This window comes from Oryza brachyantha, chromosome 10, assembly GCF_000231095.2.
Source record: "Oryza brachyantha chromosome 10, ObraRS2, whole genome shotgun sequence".
Lineage (NCBI taxonomy): Eukaryota > Viridiplantae > Streptophyta > Magnoliopsida > Poales > Poaceae > Oryza > Oryza brachyantha.
The window spans coordinates 10,972,984-10,988,857 of record NC_023172.2 but is presented as its reverse complement, the minus strand read 5'-3'; the positions used below and the strand labels follow the sequence as shown (position 1 = coordinate 10,988,857).

Genomic DNA, 15,874 nt, shown 5'->3' with positions numbered 1-15,874 from the left:
CCTGCACGTTCATGATGAAAAACATTTTCATAACTGTTTCTGTTCCTATCAAACAGAAAGTATGGACACTATTAAATCTCATGTGAATGATATAACTACATGTATAGAGTTTGTACTTTCTGTATTACATTCTTGTTAATTAGATCTAGCTCCATAGGAATGCATGCAATGCAACACTTGACCAATTAAATTTCACAGGATATATATCAGCTCCCGAAGGAATTTGGTCCGATTTTATAACAGTTCAACCGCCACATCTTGTGAAATTTGTTTATTTGTCTTCTTTTTTAATTTGCGTGGCTGGGGTCCGCACGTGTGAGGTTATAGCGTTACAGTTTAGTTTAGCTCTCCAAGGGCAACAGTTCGACTGTCCTTGCATGTTAATGAATGTGCCAATTAAGAGAAAACATACTCCATATATCATCATATATACTGTATATATAAGTTCTCTTTTAATTTAGCATGTATCATTTCGTAGGAATATCTCCCTGAATAAGAACAAATATTGTAAGCGACATGCAGAAGGACATGATATATACTATACCCATTGAGAAAAAAAATGTGTAGAAGTGGATTTTCATTAATTCCGATCAACAACCAAGTAGAGTGTCACACAACATACCAGGTACATCTCTTGAAACAGTAGAGCCCTTTATTTGCAGCTACATAATGAAGACACGAAGTAGAAATAGGAGTAAATACGAATTCAACAACCAACACTATTAGTTGGGCTCCAAATTTGCATTGTTTGAATTATGAAAATCACGGAGTCGCACTACCATCGCCAGACCCATTTCCTCCACCACCACCACTCCCACCATTCTCACCACTACCATTGCCACCACCAATACCATTGGCGCCTGCACCTGCGTTTGACCCATACTCGTTATTATTAGCATAGCTATATCCAGAGCCAGTGCCACTACCATATCCATTGCCAGTGGAACCATTATACCCTCCAGCCTGACCTCCCCCACCGCCACCACCACTCCCATCAGCGCTAGAACTTCCACCATAACCAGATTGTTCCCCATTGCTATATTGGCTAGAGCCGGAACCTGAGCCAGTTCCAGAACCATATCCCGATCCACCATCTTGGCTAGAACCACCACCGCCGCCACTTCCTCCGGCACTTGCATAGGCACCATTACTATCACTATGACCAGACCCATTACCACTCCCAGACCCCGAGCCGCTACCGCTGTCATACCCACCACCCCCTCCCTCACCAGTTCCAGCTCCATCAGAGCTTGAGTACCTAGCAACCCTTGCAGCATTGGCTAATCCCATGCTCAAGAGAACAACGAAGCCAAGCGCTACTAGCTTAGTGCCAGCCATTGTGAATTGCTATAGTATGTCTCAGTGTGATGAGTTGTGAGCACAAAGAAGGTTACATGCGTATTTATACTCCCAAAGCCATGCAGTTGCTCTATATCCTAATAGCATGTTGTTAAAAGATAGCTTGTAAGTGTTTCCATTAGGATACCAAGACAATGGAGATAAAAAGAACATATATAGGCTTGTAATGTAGCCTATTGACCTCACTCATCATGCCGCCAATGAACAGATTATCTACTTACAATAGTTTAAAAACTCACGCCACATGCATCCATGTGTTCTATTTCATCTTTTTTAGAAATTTTAATTTCTGAAACATACCTTTGTGATCACTAGTTTACATATCTTAAGTCCACCCAAGCCCTACGGATGTAGTTCTTCTCCGCATGCAGTTCATTATGACTAACTAATGGCCGGGATTTTTCTTCAATAATATATATGCACGTGCACAGCTGATCTTTTTCTTGTAAATAAAATTCCACAGTTAGACATAGTAATCAAAGTGGTCAACAACAGTACGTACATACATGGTATTCTCTCCATTTTACGTTATAAGAGTTTTTAGCATTGCCTAGATTCATACGTGTGCTATTGAATCTAGACACATATGCATATACAGAACATATACATTGATATATGGAGGAATCAAGACAAACCCAGAAAATTATATATATAAAATAGAGAGAGTAATATATATATATATATGCTAAGACTATTTGTTAGACGATATATATATATATATCTATCTTTGTCCCTGCTGCAGGTTTAAATATAGTGCATAGATAACCGTGGCGGGATACAGCCTTCACCTAGAGGCTAGATCACGTTTCATTGAAGAAAAAACATAGCTAACTATTGTTGTGATCTTATATATCAAAATATCTCCCTTTGTGTTTGTTTTGTTCCTCAAAAGTTCAAATATATGATACGGAGAGTATATGTACATAATTAGTACCTACATGCAGTTATGTCCTCCCTCCCTCCATCCCTAAATATTTGATGCCGTTGACTTTTTTATGTACGTTTGATTATTCGTCTTATTCAAAAAATTTAATTATTATTATTTATTTTTATACCATTTCATTTAGTGTGAAATATATGTTTATGCATATATATAGCTTTACATATTTGACAATTTTTTTTAAATAAGACGAATAGTCAAACGTTTATAAAAAAGTCAATGACGTCAAATATTTAGGGACGGAGGTAGTATTAAGATTAATTATAGAGCTTTCTTTATATCTATGAAAAAGTATATTGAGGTATAATATTTTTCAGTATAAAAATTTTGTACATAGAGGTACAGTATACCTTGGGGTACCAGAATTTTACTTTTTTAGCGTCTCAAGGTACTTTTCAAGATGGTAAAATGCCCTAATCAATATCTTCAGCTTTATCACTGCTTTAAAATGATTGAACTCTTTAAAATAAGTTTTGAAACAATAACTGTAGACTTCTTGGAAGTTTCATAAATTAGTCTGTTACTTATCACCAAGAGCCATAGCTTGGTTAATCACATATTCATGCTTTATGAACTATACATAATTTTATAATGGAGAAATGCTTACATTAGAGCACACATAACAAACAAATATAAGAAAATGAAAAGTAAATTGAGTTAGCACACCCTCGACACCAAAGATTCTAGACCGGTTCATAAGTATCACTACCCCTATCACTAATAAAATATCTTCTATGACAGGCCATAGGCCATGATAAAATATCTTCTATGACATGCCATGGTTATGACTATGACCCATGACACAGCCTCTCATTTGCGACGGGTCATTCTCAGTAACCATATCTCAAATGGGATGTTTTTCAACTCGTTAGAGATGAGTCATCTCAAACAGATCGCATTGAACCATCAAAGATAACCCATCACGAATAGTTGGTTCTTTAGTAGTGAGTGGTCAAAATAAGATATGTATGATTTTTCTTTTTTATCACACTATATATACATATATATCATCTTCTCATAGTCTATTGCTTACCTTTGTATGTGTTATGTAAAACGTTAATTAGGATATCTCAAATGTGGTAAATAAGATAGGGCCTTAAGTCTTTTAGGGTGGCCTTACAAAGTATAGAGATGTTTTGAGTTGCCAACATATAAAGATGACACCAATGTTTTCTTAGACTAGCTCTGCCCATGGAGGTCACCCAAAAGCCTGTGGTGAACCATAAAAAATAAAACAAACTCTGTTTCACCTCTCCTCTCCCAGTAAAGCTAGCTCTCTTTCCAGACCCACATATAATCAGGGGTAGTGCTAAGTAATGAAGGAGGAGTTCCCAGACACTCGGTTTAGAAAATTCTATAGGTAGAGCTTATGTATTTTTACCATATATACACCCCTCTTGATCTAAGCTTAGGCACCGTAGCAGTCTAAACTCACTTCAAAAATACCAAAAAGCAAGTGAATGACACTCTTCTATATTTTGTTCTAACTCTGCCGCAGCATATAATCTCTCTCCCTTTGATGCCACCTCATGGGACGTTTGGTTTAGCGAACATCGTAACTAGAGCAACTACTAACACAAAATTTATTCAGCTTAACAATGATATGACCTTAAACATCGATGATGCCCTTAAACCTCTCCTTGGCGACGAGCATATATTCTAACACACTTTTGCAACTTATTTTGACCATGCATTTATATATGGAAGCTTCGTCGAAAGAGATCGAGATACCACGTGTTCATTCTTAAACCTAGAAAATGAATTGCATGATCGCCTAGCTATCATCTTCGATAACAGTGAAGTAAACGAGATGACCTTGACTATTTATTTATGAAATCACAATGCAATCATCCCCTAATAAAAAAGATTACTGATCGATATACACACTCCCTCGGTTTAAGATGTCATGAAGTATGCCTTCATATTGTTATAATTTGTACTTATATATAATGATCAGTAAATGATTTTCTATCACATACTCTTTTTTTATTTGACATAGTTAATATCTAGACCTTTGACTATTAGTCTTGTTCAAAAATTTATATAGTTATTAATTATTTTATTATTAAAGGTCATAAAACTTTTCAATAAACAGTCAAACATCTCTACTACTTATAAGTACATTCGTCAATCCTTTTCGCTACACCGCATCACACAAAAACCACCATTTCCACCAAAAGTAAGAAGAAAATTAATCAACTATTTTCTTGGATAAAAAACCAAAAGTAAGAATAAAAAACCACGAACCAATAGTCGCTAAACTAAAATGGAGATAATGGTCACGAGAATCTCGAGGTCGCCTCTGCAACGTGGATGTCAATTTTCTAGCTAGTATTCCACACACCCAAGTACGTACTCGATCCGTGCATTGCATGCATGGGTAGCACGGACGTCGGCAACTTGCAACGACGCTCATACGTGTAAGGTAGGAGACGCCACAGTAAAACGCGAGAGCATCGAGGCCGCCAGTACTGCAAATTAATGTCAACTATACTTAATAGCTCTTAATTAGATCATACTGCCTGCATTTTGTCACTGCAATAAGACAATTCTCAATATCCTTTTCGTTTGGCATTAATTAGATGTCACATCAGATTTTTAAGATGACATAACAAGTATTTAATTAGGAAAAAAAACTCTTTCATCCTAGTGCAAGGCTCGTGGCGTTGTTTCCAAATAAATAAAAACCAAATTAAAGTCCATTGAGACCAAACATTTCTTTCATCCAAATGTTGTGTGGGATCTACCTTCTATTTTCCTCTCATACAACAATTGTATGCTACATTTGATCATACTCTTGTGCAGAAATTTAATTGTTTATTAAGTCTATGAAACTGTGAAATAAAAGAGACTATTGAGAGATGCTTTTTCGTTTCACATAACAAAATTAGAATGCTGGCACGTCACACTTGAAAATTATGAAATAAAAGAGACTACTGACAATGACCTTAACAGCTAACCCCATCCCACCCGTTATGTCGTCGTTTACACTTGCTGTTATCGAACTGATCGATATTACTCCGATTTTTTTATTGACACAGTTGACTTTTGGATTTACGTTTGATTATTTGTTTTATTTAAAAAGTTTATCAAAATATATAAAATTATAAATCATACTTAAAGTTACTTTAATAATAAATCAAATCATAATAAAATAATTAATACTTATATAAATTTTTTAAATAAGACGAGGGTAGTCAAACGTAGATCTAAGACTCAACGGCATCAATTAAAAAACCAAGCGGGTAATTATTACTAGTGGTACAGTTTGAATAGTCGATCGTTAATTACCGCCCTGCGTTTTAATTACAGTATTATCGCCCTGCGTTTTAATTACAGTGTACTGATCTCATGATACAGCAGTTAATTAATTACTCCGCAACGTGTGTGCAGATGCACTATATGATCTATTTATTTTGTACTTCGCGATGGGTTCAGAATGTGGAGAGGTATATATAGACAAATACATCCATGGATCGAACCTTTGCCACGCACGCTGTTAACCTGATATAACATTAAAAATATTATTATAATTCTTTTATAAAAAATCCACCATTCGTAAATTAGCTTGTCATCTTGCACGCCAGGTACCATATGCACATGAGATACATACCTGTAATTGTGAAACCTACTGTCTTCATTAATGATCACTACTACACCATAGTCTGTATATATATAAACCTCATAGGCCCTGTACGTTGCGCTAGATAACTTATCTAGTTTGCCTCGTTTTTCATAGGCATACTTTCCAAATTGATAAACGGTGTATATTTTTTAAAAAATCTATAGAAAATTTGCTTTAAAAAATCAAATTAATTTATTTTATATTTTTTATAATTAATAATTAATTAATTAATCATGTATTAATTTATCACTATATTTTTCACGCCAGATAAATCTTCTTTTCCTCACCGCCGAACACAGCCATGGAAGTAGAGGTTGGGAAGACCCGTCAGTGCCGATAGTTCAACTAGCACAATAAGTTACGTACGCATAAGCAACGTATGAAGACGACGTAGGTTATATAGATGGGACCCTTCATAGATAACATTAGTTATAACAAACTCTACAACAATGCTTATGTATAGAGTAGAGAGCAAAGTGAGTTCTAAAAAAAAAGAATATGTGAGCATTTATTCTTATAGGCAGTCTATATAGCTGAGACCACTTTAGTCATTAATGCTATAGCAATAATCGTCGATGTCCTAATAATCGAGCTCATCGTCACTGTTGGATGTAGAGCCGACACTGATGTACGATCTCGAATTAAATTTTTTAAAAAAGATAGCCGGTTCAATGAGCATATCAAGCCATTGGTTTGAGTCAAAAAGAAACCCTGCCCTGCCTACCACCTCTGTCCCAAAATAAACAAATTCCTGTGTTTTTTAATTTTTGACTCTTCGTCTTATTTGAAATTTTTTTATGATTAATATTTTGTTGTTACTATGTGATAAAATATGAATAGTACTTTACGTCTGACTAATTTTTTTTAATTTTTTAATAAAATCTTTAAATAAGATGATAGTCAACCGCTCTAGAAATTCTTTTTTTATAGGACGGAGTAGTACGTGCGGATGCGGACGGTGCTGCCGTGGGCTGGCGGAGGAAGGTCCAAAGGGAGGGAGAGAAAGGAAGCAGGGAAAAGGGACTCCGTTTGGCTGAAATGGCCCAAGAGGTGGGTGGAAAATTTATTTTTAATATTTTATTGTTAGGGACTCTTTTAGAGGTTTCCGTTGCTTTGAAATTAATTAGAATGCTCTGAAAAATCTAGTAAACATTTGGAGGCATGACAAATTAATTTACTGGAAAAAACAACAAGCCAAGTTGAAGCTCAATCTTTCCAATTAATTGTTGCAGGCTCCAATGAACTTTCTCAAATTTCCAGACATTCATCTTCAACAACGATTTTATAAATTAGGGTGATTTTAGAGTGCTGCAGAGTTGTACCAATAACCATTCAATGCCATTCAACTGCACTTCAGCGGTATTACCTGACGAAGTCCCAGAATGCAAATTAAAGGTTGGTTGCACAAAGTATTTAAAAAGAGGCATCAAATGTGTTCGCTCGTTTGTGCAGTATATATGTGGAGTTAGATTTAATTATTGATGTCAATGACTGTAGATATGCACGGAAATAATTATACATGGGAAGCAAATCTCATCTCTAGGATGAAAGAAAAACACGAGTGTTTATTGTTGTTTTAAAACTATAATTTTATATTATATATTGTTTATTACTGTCATGATACAGGAAGTCAATAGGCTCCATGTCAAGCTATATATGTTCTTTAAGCCCCCAGTTGCATGCCTCGAACTACAAAGTGCTACTGGAAAAATAAAACAACTGCATGCATCACCTCAAGGCTCAAGCACTATAAATATGCATGTCACCATCTTCATAGCATACACCACATCTAGATATTAGCCAGTAAGAAGTACACAATGGCTGGCACTAAGCTAGTTGCGCTTGGCTTCATTGTTCTCCTGAGCATGAGCTTAGCCAATGCTGCAAGAGTGGTTGGATACTCGAGCGCTGATGGGTATGGCAATGGAGAGGGAGGGTGTGTTGGTTATGTAAATGGTGGTGGCTCAGGGTCTGGTAGTGGTTATGGGTTTGGTCAAAGTGACAATAACGGTGCTCATGCAATAGCGGCAGGCAGTGGCGGCGGTGATGGTGCTAGCCAATATGGTGGATATGAATCTGGTGCTGGGGATGGTTCAGGTTCAGGGTCTAGCCAATATGGTAATGGGGACGATTCTGGTTATGGTGGCAATTCTAGTGCAAGCGGTGCTGGTGGTGGTAGTGGGGGTGGACAAGCAGGAGGCTCTTACAACTCGATTGGTAGTGGATCTGGTAGTGGCACCGGTTATAGTTCTAGCAACTCTAACAATAACGGGTGGAGCTCTAACACAGGTGCAAGTGCTAGTGGCACTGGCGGAGGCAATGGGAGTGGCCAGGATGGTGGGAGTGGTGGTGGCGGAGGAGGTGGATCTGGGTATGGTGATGCCTCTCCTTAGTTTTCTTGTGCATCAGTTAAGCCAACGACGGAGTCCATCGCGTAATGTTATGGCAACTTTTTAGTAATCCATCATCGTTTATATTTACTTTTTTTTTCACTAGGTAGGAAAAAAAAATAAAGGACTCCATTGTTGTACTAATTAGGCTACTGCGGCCTACTGCTCATGCAATGTACGCACATGTTTATTGTTCCCGATGGAATGTTACTTAATCTCTATACAAATTCTTCTTGATGTGTACCGCCTTTATATATGTGAGCGACAATGTAATGTAACTAAGGAGGCATAATAAGGAGCAGCAGCAGTAATAATAATAATAATAATAATAATAATAATAATAATAATAATAATAATAATAATAATAATAATAACGACGACGACGACGATGATGAGAGAAAATGATATATATATATATATATATATATATATATATATATATATATATATATATTAGTCCCCACAATAATTGTTTTACAAAGATGGCCCACGAGAAAATCGTAATAATAACCTGGTTATGCCGTACAGTGGTATAAAAAAAAGATTAGGAAGGATTAATGTCTTCTTCAACCTTTGTTCAAACTGCTTCCTGACGTCTTTAGCCATTCCTTCCTTTCAGTAATGGCAAAAAGGCAAAAATTTTATTGGTAGAACTAAGAGATGCTCCAATGACACGATTCGATAGGGTCTCTAGCCCACCCAGCCTGACTGGCAGATCTGCCTGTGATGCGGTATTAATTAGTGTGAGGACAGAAATCTAAATAGAAAGGGAATTATATATGTTGCACACCTTCCAACTAGTTGGAATTGCATGATCTATTAGTATTAGCAGCAAAAAGATTATGTAGTTGTTCTCTCCCGTTGTTGAATCATGATTTGGTTGGTACTTTGTCTAGGGCTGACTTAAGTGTGATATGTACAGTAGTATCTCCGTTTCATATCGGAAGACTTTCTAATCTTGATTAAATTCAACTATTGATAAATATTGTATATAATTAATTTATATATATGTCTAGATTAATTAGTATTCATATAAATTTAGATAAATTTAGGTAAGGCTACGAAGTCTTACGTGTAAAAGGGAGGGAGGACAACCGAGTAAATTAATTAAGCCGAGCGTGTCCCATTTATGTATACAACAACACTTCAAACAGCTGTGTCTCAAGTAGACGTCAACGAAACTGATTTTCCCATCCGATGGCCTTTGCCAATAGCATGACGTAGGGCTTTAATGGGCTGGGCTAGTTGGACCTTGGACCCATGCATGGGCCGAAAAGGCTCACAACGTGATTAGCTGCATGGCTGCTATCTCCCGAAGAGAGCCAGGTACTACAACCTCCCATAGACCATAGCTGCTGACCAATGGCAATGGCTCGGCCTCTACATGTGAAAATATCTTTTTTATATGTTTTTTGATTAGGGTAATTTTACCCGGTCTCGATATCCAACCGGATTTATAGAGATATATTTTTTTAGTTCGGGAACTTAGCACATCCAACCCAGTAGGAAAATAACCAATTGATTTGAACTCAGGACCTTAGATGCTACTTAAATCAATACAATCACTAAGCTACATGTCATTTTACTTTTTTTTACATGTGATTGTACAACCATTTGCCCAACTTGATTTTCAAATGTCACCCACCTGTGAAAACCTTTTTTTAAATAATTTTCGTATTATGAGCACATTTGTTTCTATCATGTTTCCAAAAAGGTAAATGAAATTAGATCAAAATCTATATCTGTATTAGTACTCTGCTACCGTTGACGATCAATATAAAAACATGTGATGGTCAATTATCGCCATAATGTTCTAAACGAGACATGCATACTTTATCAGAGGTCACGGACAGTATAGTGTCACCAAGTAGCAGTATAGGTTGAGTACGTGTTAATTGTATAGTATATACTCCTTCCCCTAGCGGTGGTATGGTTGCACAAGGCTAATGTAATCAGGAAGAATTAAGCAAGTGAATTAACTAATGTTAGCATTAATTGTTCGTCTGTCGACCATACATTGTTTTGAGAAAACTCTGAGATTCCTTCTGGCATATAATTTAGTAATTTCTCAGCTTGGATTCCGTTATTTGAATTTTATAATTATATGTTTTGTATATACGTGCCCACATTCATTAGCACATCCATGAGTCTCAATGCTTGAAAATATTAGGCCACCTCCAATAATAGACATAACATACTATCTCTAAGCATTCTAAAAGACAACTTGTTCCATGGTCTAGCTCTTAGCAAATAACTTATAGTATAATGACCCCATAATTCATTCTCACTTGACATTAGAATATGTGCAAGAGACTATAGCTTTTATCTCTCTTCTATTAAAAAAATTATATAGTATCGCTTATAGATAGCTTATAGATACCCATTGGAGGAGGCCATAACATGAAACAGAGGCAATATATGCTATATTCATCTTTTTCTTGGGACTCGATTAAATTAGGCCGCATCCGCCCCTCTGGCTAAGTTAACTTATATTTAAAACGAGTATAGATAGGGCATCTATGTACGATAATCGCACTCTGGTCCATGCAACATTCGAAATCTGTAGTGTCATGTATCTTACTGAAATGGTTTAAAAAACATATATTTTATTTTGAGGATAAACTCTTACATGTATTTATAAAAGTCACAGATGGATATAATTGTTTTGTTTTGAGGGTAATTCGACAATTTTATGATGTTACTAAGTTTTCTAAATACGTGGGAATACAGAACCGCATCCTTTCTTTCTATCAAGTTAATGCCCACTAAATATAGTTAATGCTAATTTTCTTTTCTCTCATAAAGCCATGTGACCTTAATTATTTTTAGCATTACGATGATATATCAAGGGTGTAAATTACATCTCTTACCCAAAAGGCACACCATACAACCCAATTATTTATAACATATGGATAATTGATAAAGACACAAAAATATATAAACACATGAAAAAACGTATATTAGGTAAGAAAAATCCTTTTGAACTCATATATACTATATTATCACACAGTTCTCCCGCAGCAACACGCGAGATATCCATCTAGTTATCTAGATAATCAAATTCATTCAGTTTGATGCAAACAAAGAAATTTTGTGTCCTAATGTTCCTCAAACAGGTAAAACATATCTACGAGAATAACAATCACGAGCAACTGACATCCAACTAAAACAAAAGAGGAACACTGTAAAACAAAAGAGGAACACTGCATAATATAGTTGAGTTGTAGATCAGTTATTTGTACAGAACATGTAATCGTTATTACCATTAAATCTAATCCATAAGACCCCGCCAAGAAAGTCCTAACATTTAAAATTTCATCGTCACTGTGTTTTATACCGGAGAGAAGGTATTAATATTAATGACATTATTTCAAAATGATATGGCGCCCTGCATGTCATAACTATTCCTCTTACACTAACAATGAAGTCCGCATAATCATTTTCGTCGATATTAGCGGTGAAAACAACAAAGAAATTGGTCCTACCGCCGTCACATCGCCACCACCATGAAACTCCGGCAATGGTGGTAAACAGCTGTACCGAGGATACCGGCGAAGGTAGGCAGCGGATGATTGATATCGTTTGTTATTATGTCACTGACAATATTAGCATAATTGTAGAAGATCGAGATCCGGCGACGGAGGCTTCTTGGATTGCCGCCGCATAAATCCGTGTTGACGAGCTCGAGGCTGACGAAGATGCGCGCGGCGCCTCTCGCCGGCCACCGGACCAGATGGGGAGGTGGCGCTCCACGCAGCGCCGGCGCGCGCTTGACGTTGCCGAAGATGCCGGCGACTCGGCGAGCGACCAGATCGATCGAGCTTGGCGGCGGCCAAGCTCTGCTACGTACTTCCCTCGGTCGCGACGCTAGCTGGTCAGCTGATCCAGATCGACCACCTCCAAGTAATTAACTAATTAATTCTGTCTCCGCGTGTATCGTGTTCTAAACTATGCATGCAGCTGCGTGGTCGGATCGGATACTCGATCCGATTGCCAACTTGCTTAGCTCATACAGACAGGTCAAAAGTCAGCTGCGAAAACTTCGAGGTCGTCCTCCGCAAATGTCAACTGCCATGCATATGGGCCGCAGAAAAATCTTCTGCTCATCAGAGGATGTGAGTGTTTCGATCTCTGAACATGCCACTAGGAGTTAATTTATCCTGGTTCACCATTTACTACACAGAAATATTATATTGCTGTTACGAGATATATAGACGATTATATTCTCAGCCTCTACGTCTAGAAAGAATTAATACACTCTTATACTCCGTATATACCTAAACTGATACTCATATAGTTTATATTACAATACTACATTCATTTCATGATGTAAGATTTTCTGATGTTATTTCTATTTTTATGGATGCTAATTCATCTATACATATATACAAGTCGTATAAATTTATTAATTTATGAATCTAGTTAAGACTAAATTGTATATCAATAGATATGTTATATATATATATATTTATATTTATTAGAATCTATATAAAACTAAATCTAGATAAAAACATAACATCTTATAACATGAAATATAATAATTATTTTATAACAGGACAATTTAATGTAAGACGATGATAAAAGAAATCTTCTTTATTCATTTCTAACTCTTATAGAGAAGCGAAAACCTCTTCTACTTATAGCACCTGTTTATATATGATTATGCATTGTGGTTTTTTTTTTCATTCTTTACGTTGATTTTAATATGGCGTGTTTCATCAACAAATTTATATAAAAATTTTGTTGGAACACTTTTCATACTTTTCTGAAATAACTCTTCAACTTTGTAGGAGTTGTTTTATTCGTTTATGTCTTGAAACAACTATCACAACAATAAGACAACATAAGCTTACTGGTCTGAATTTTAATTAGCTATCTTAAATGAGGCCACATAAGCTTATTTTCGGATTCCAGTAGTACAAAACAATTAAATTAGAGGCAAGAATCTAAACCTTCCGAGCGAGCTACATTACTAGTAAGAAGCCAAACGACATATTTACAAATAAAAAATAATTGAGTAAAATACATGGGTGGTCCTTAAAACTTGAGAGCGAGTGTAACTTAGGTGCATGAACTTGAGAACTGCATATCTAGGTCCATAATCTTGGTTTAATGATTCGTAGCGGGTCCAAACCTCATTTGACCCTAGGCTGTTTTGCCTACGTGGATTGCCACGTTGGGAGCCAGCCTAGGTCAAATGAGGTTTGGACCCGCTACGAATCATTAAACCAAGATTATTGACCTAGATATGTGGTTTTCAAGTTCCTGAACCTAACTGACACTTGCTCTCAAGTTTAAGGACTGTCTGTATATTTTACTCAAAATAATTTATAAAAAACTTTTTATATACATATCAATCTAAAAACAAAGGCTGCAAAATGAACTACGAAAAAAAATACCCAAAATCAAATTTGAAAGTTAAATTTTTGGCTTATAAACATAAGTAGAAGCGAAAAGATAAGGCTAATATTCTTCAAGTTGCTACAATTACTAGAAGAGGTCTACTAAACACAACCATAATCATGCATGCATCATAATCTATCTCAATTTATCTGTAGTTGTAATGAGCCCAGAGGTAATGCATTCAACGATAGAAGTTTTGTAGAGAGAGATCCTCCCACCACTAACAAAAGGAACAAATCATTTTGACCGAGACATCAGTGTCGGTTATTTTAGAACCCGCACTGACAGGTTCTCTCTCCCATTCACCGAGCATTGGCATGTACTGCATCCTCAAGAACTGGCACCAATGACAAGTATCTGTACTGGTTCTAGCTATGAACCGACACAAATGATTCGTTCATAAGTATCGATTCATGGTAAATGTTGATGACAATGTTTCTATATTTGAAAACTAATAACCTCATTGGTCTGTGTTGGGTCCATATCCGACACCTATAAGTGTTACGAACCAGCACATATGGATGTGTCTCTGTAGTAGTGCATCCATCACTTTGATGTAAATCATGGCATAATTATTTTATGTACCAACTTGTTTGGGCACCAGTACTGTGATAACTAATTAATCCAAACATGAGAAAGAAGATATATCATATATGTGACTAGGAGAGCATCTAAACTTGATAAATGAAACATAAGGACCATGGACACATCGCAAGTGGTAACGCTATACGAAGTAATTAATTAATCGCGTCATCTCGATCAGGCTTGTTTGATTTAGTCTTGGTCAACAAGCACTGCATTAATTGGTCTAGGTTGTTGTTTTACACAGGTATACCACCACTTGATCTCCTACAGAAGCTGAACACAGTGGTACATCACTAGCTAGGCACAAGTGTGCGCTAGATGGCTTTTATGCCCTATAAATACGTGCACAATCCATTGCTTACCACTCATCTCACGGTTAACCAGATCTAGCAAAGTAAGTTCACAATGGCAGGAACAAAACTTGCAGCTCTTGGGTTCTTCGTTCTCTTGAGCATGGGGCTAGCTAATGCTGCGAGAGTAACTAGATACTCTAGTGCTGATGGAACAGGTACGGGAGAAGGGTGGGGCGGTGGAGCTGTCAATGGCAGTGGCTCTGGTGCTGGGGCTAGTGTCGGGGCCGCACAGAGTGGCTCGAATGGTGCCAATGCTACCGCGGGAGGCGGCGGTGGAGGTGCTGGCACCAGCCAATATGGTGGATACGGGGCGGGTGGCGGATCTGGTGCAGGTTCAAGCTCTAGTCAGTATGCTACCGGGTATTACTCTGGTTATGGTGGTTACTCTAGCGCTGGAGGTAAGGGTGCAGGCAGTGGTGGAGGACAAGCTGGAGGATATTGGCCATCTACTGGATCAGGATCCGGTAATGGTACTGGCTCTGGCTCTAGTTCAGCCAATACATACTATGGCGGACCAAGTTATGCGAATGCTGGTGCTAATGGAAATGCTAATGGCCAAGGCAATGGTACCTATGGTGGGAGCGGTAGTGGCAAAGGCAATGGTTCGGGATATGGTGATGCTAATCCGTGATTTTAGTCGTCGATCTGCGATCAAAACATACATGAATAGAGCCTGACGTGTGATATTTATGCGTACTCTATTCTGTCTAGTAAGAAATAAAAGGCTCTATTGTTTTGATATAAATGTACTAAAACCGTATGTTTGCTGATGAGTTGTAGCTTTGTAGGTCGGTGTCATGTCTAAAATTGCATTACTGTGACACAGTTAATCCATATACGCATGGACATTTGTCAATCGCCCATAAGAATCCAAAAGCTTTCGTAGATACCGTCGGCAAAATCAAGTTCGTAAGTTGGAAATAACATCGAGAAAGACCACATTTCTCATAGAAATATACATCCGAAACAACCATATCCATCAAGGAGCTATAGAATTATTTTCAGAGAATAACACCTAGAAGCAAAACGGTTTTTGGTCTATGCCATATATTGCTTCGAGCTACGCCTGGACTTCGTAGTGCAGCGGCGGATCTATTATTTAGCATATAGGTGACCCGCTCTTAAATTTTTGTCTAAACATAGTAAATTTAACGGTGCTAATATACTGTGTAAGTATATATAATAGAAGAGATTTGCTCCGGTCCAACAAAAAGTGCCT

The 15,874-nt window shown here is 37.1% G+C and overlaps 3 protein-coding genes across 3 annotated transcripts; 2 read left to right on the top strand and 1 right to left on the bottom strand.

The window, feature by feature from the left end:
- Positions 1-638: 638 nt before the first annotated feature.
- Positions 639-1,338, bottom strand: LOC102707713 (putative glycine-rich cell wall structural protein 1). The gene has a single exon (XM_006661754.2). It carries the CDS (start codon positions 1,336-1,338, stop codon positions 763-765), a length of 576 nt encoding a protein of 191 aa, XP_006661817.1. The 3' UTR covers positions 639-762.
- A 6,391-nt stretch (positions 1,339-7,729) lies between these two features.
- On the top strand, positions 7,730-8,317 carry LOC102707433 (putative glycine-rich cell wall structural protein 1). The gene has a single exon (XM_006661753.1). The coding sequence runs from the start codon at positions 7,742-7,744 to the stop codon at positions 8,315-8,317; it is 576 nt and encodes a 191-aa protein (XP_006661816.1). The 5' UTR covers positions 7,730-7,741.
- A 6,390-nt stretch (positions 8,318-14,707) lies between these two features.
- On the top strand, positions 14,708-15,373 carry LOC102707156 (glycine-rich cell wall structural protein 1.0-like). Its single transcript, XM_006661752.1, has one exon. It carries the CDS (start codon positions 14,708-14,710, stop codon positions 15,284-15,286), a length of 579 nt encoding a protein of 192 aa, XP_006661815.1. The 3' UTR covers positions 15,287-15,373.
- The last annotated feature ends 501 nt before the right edge of the window (positions 15,374-15,874 follow it).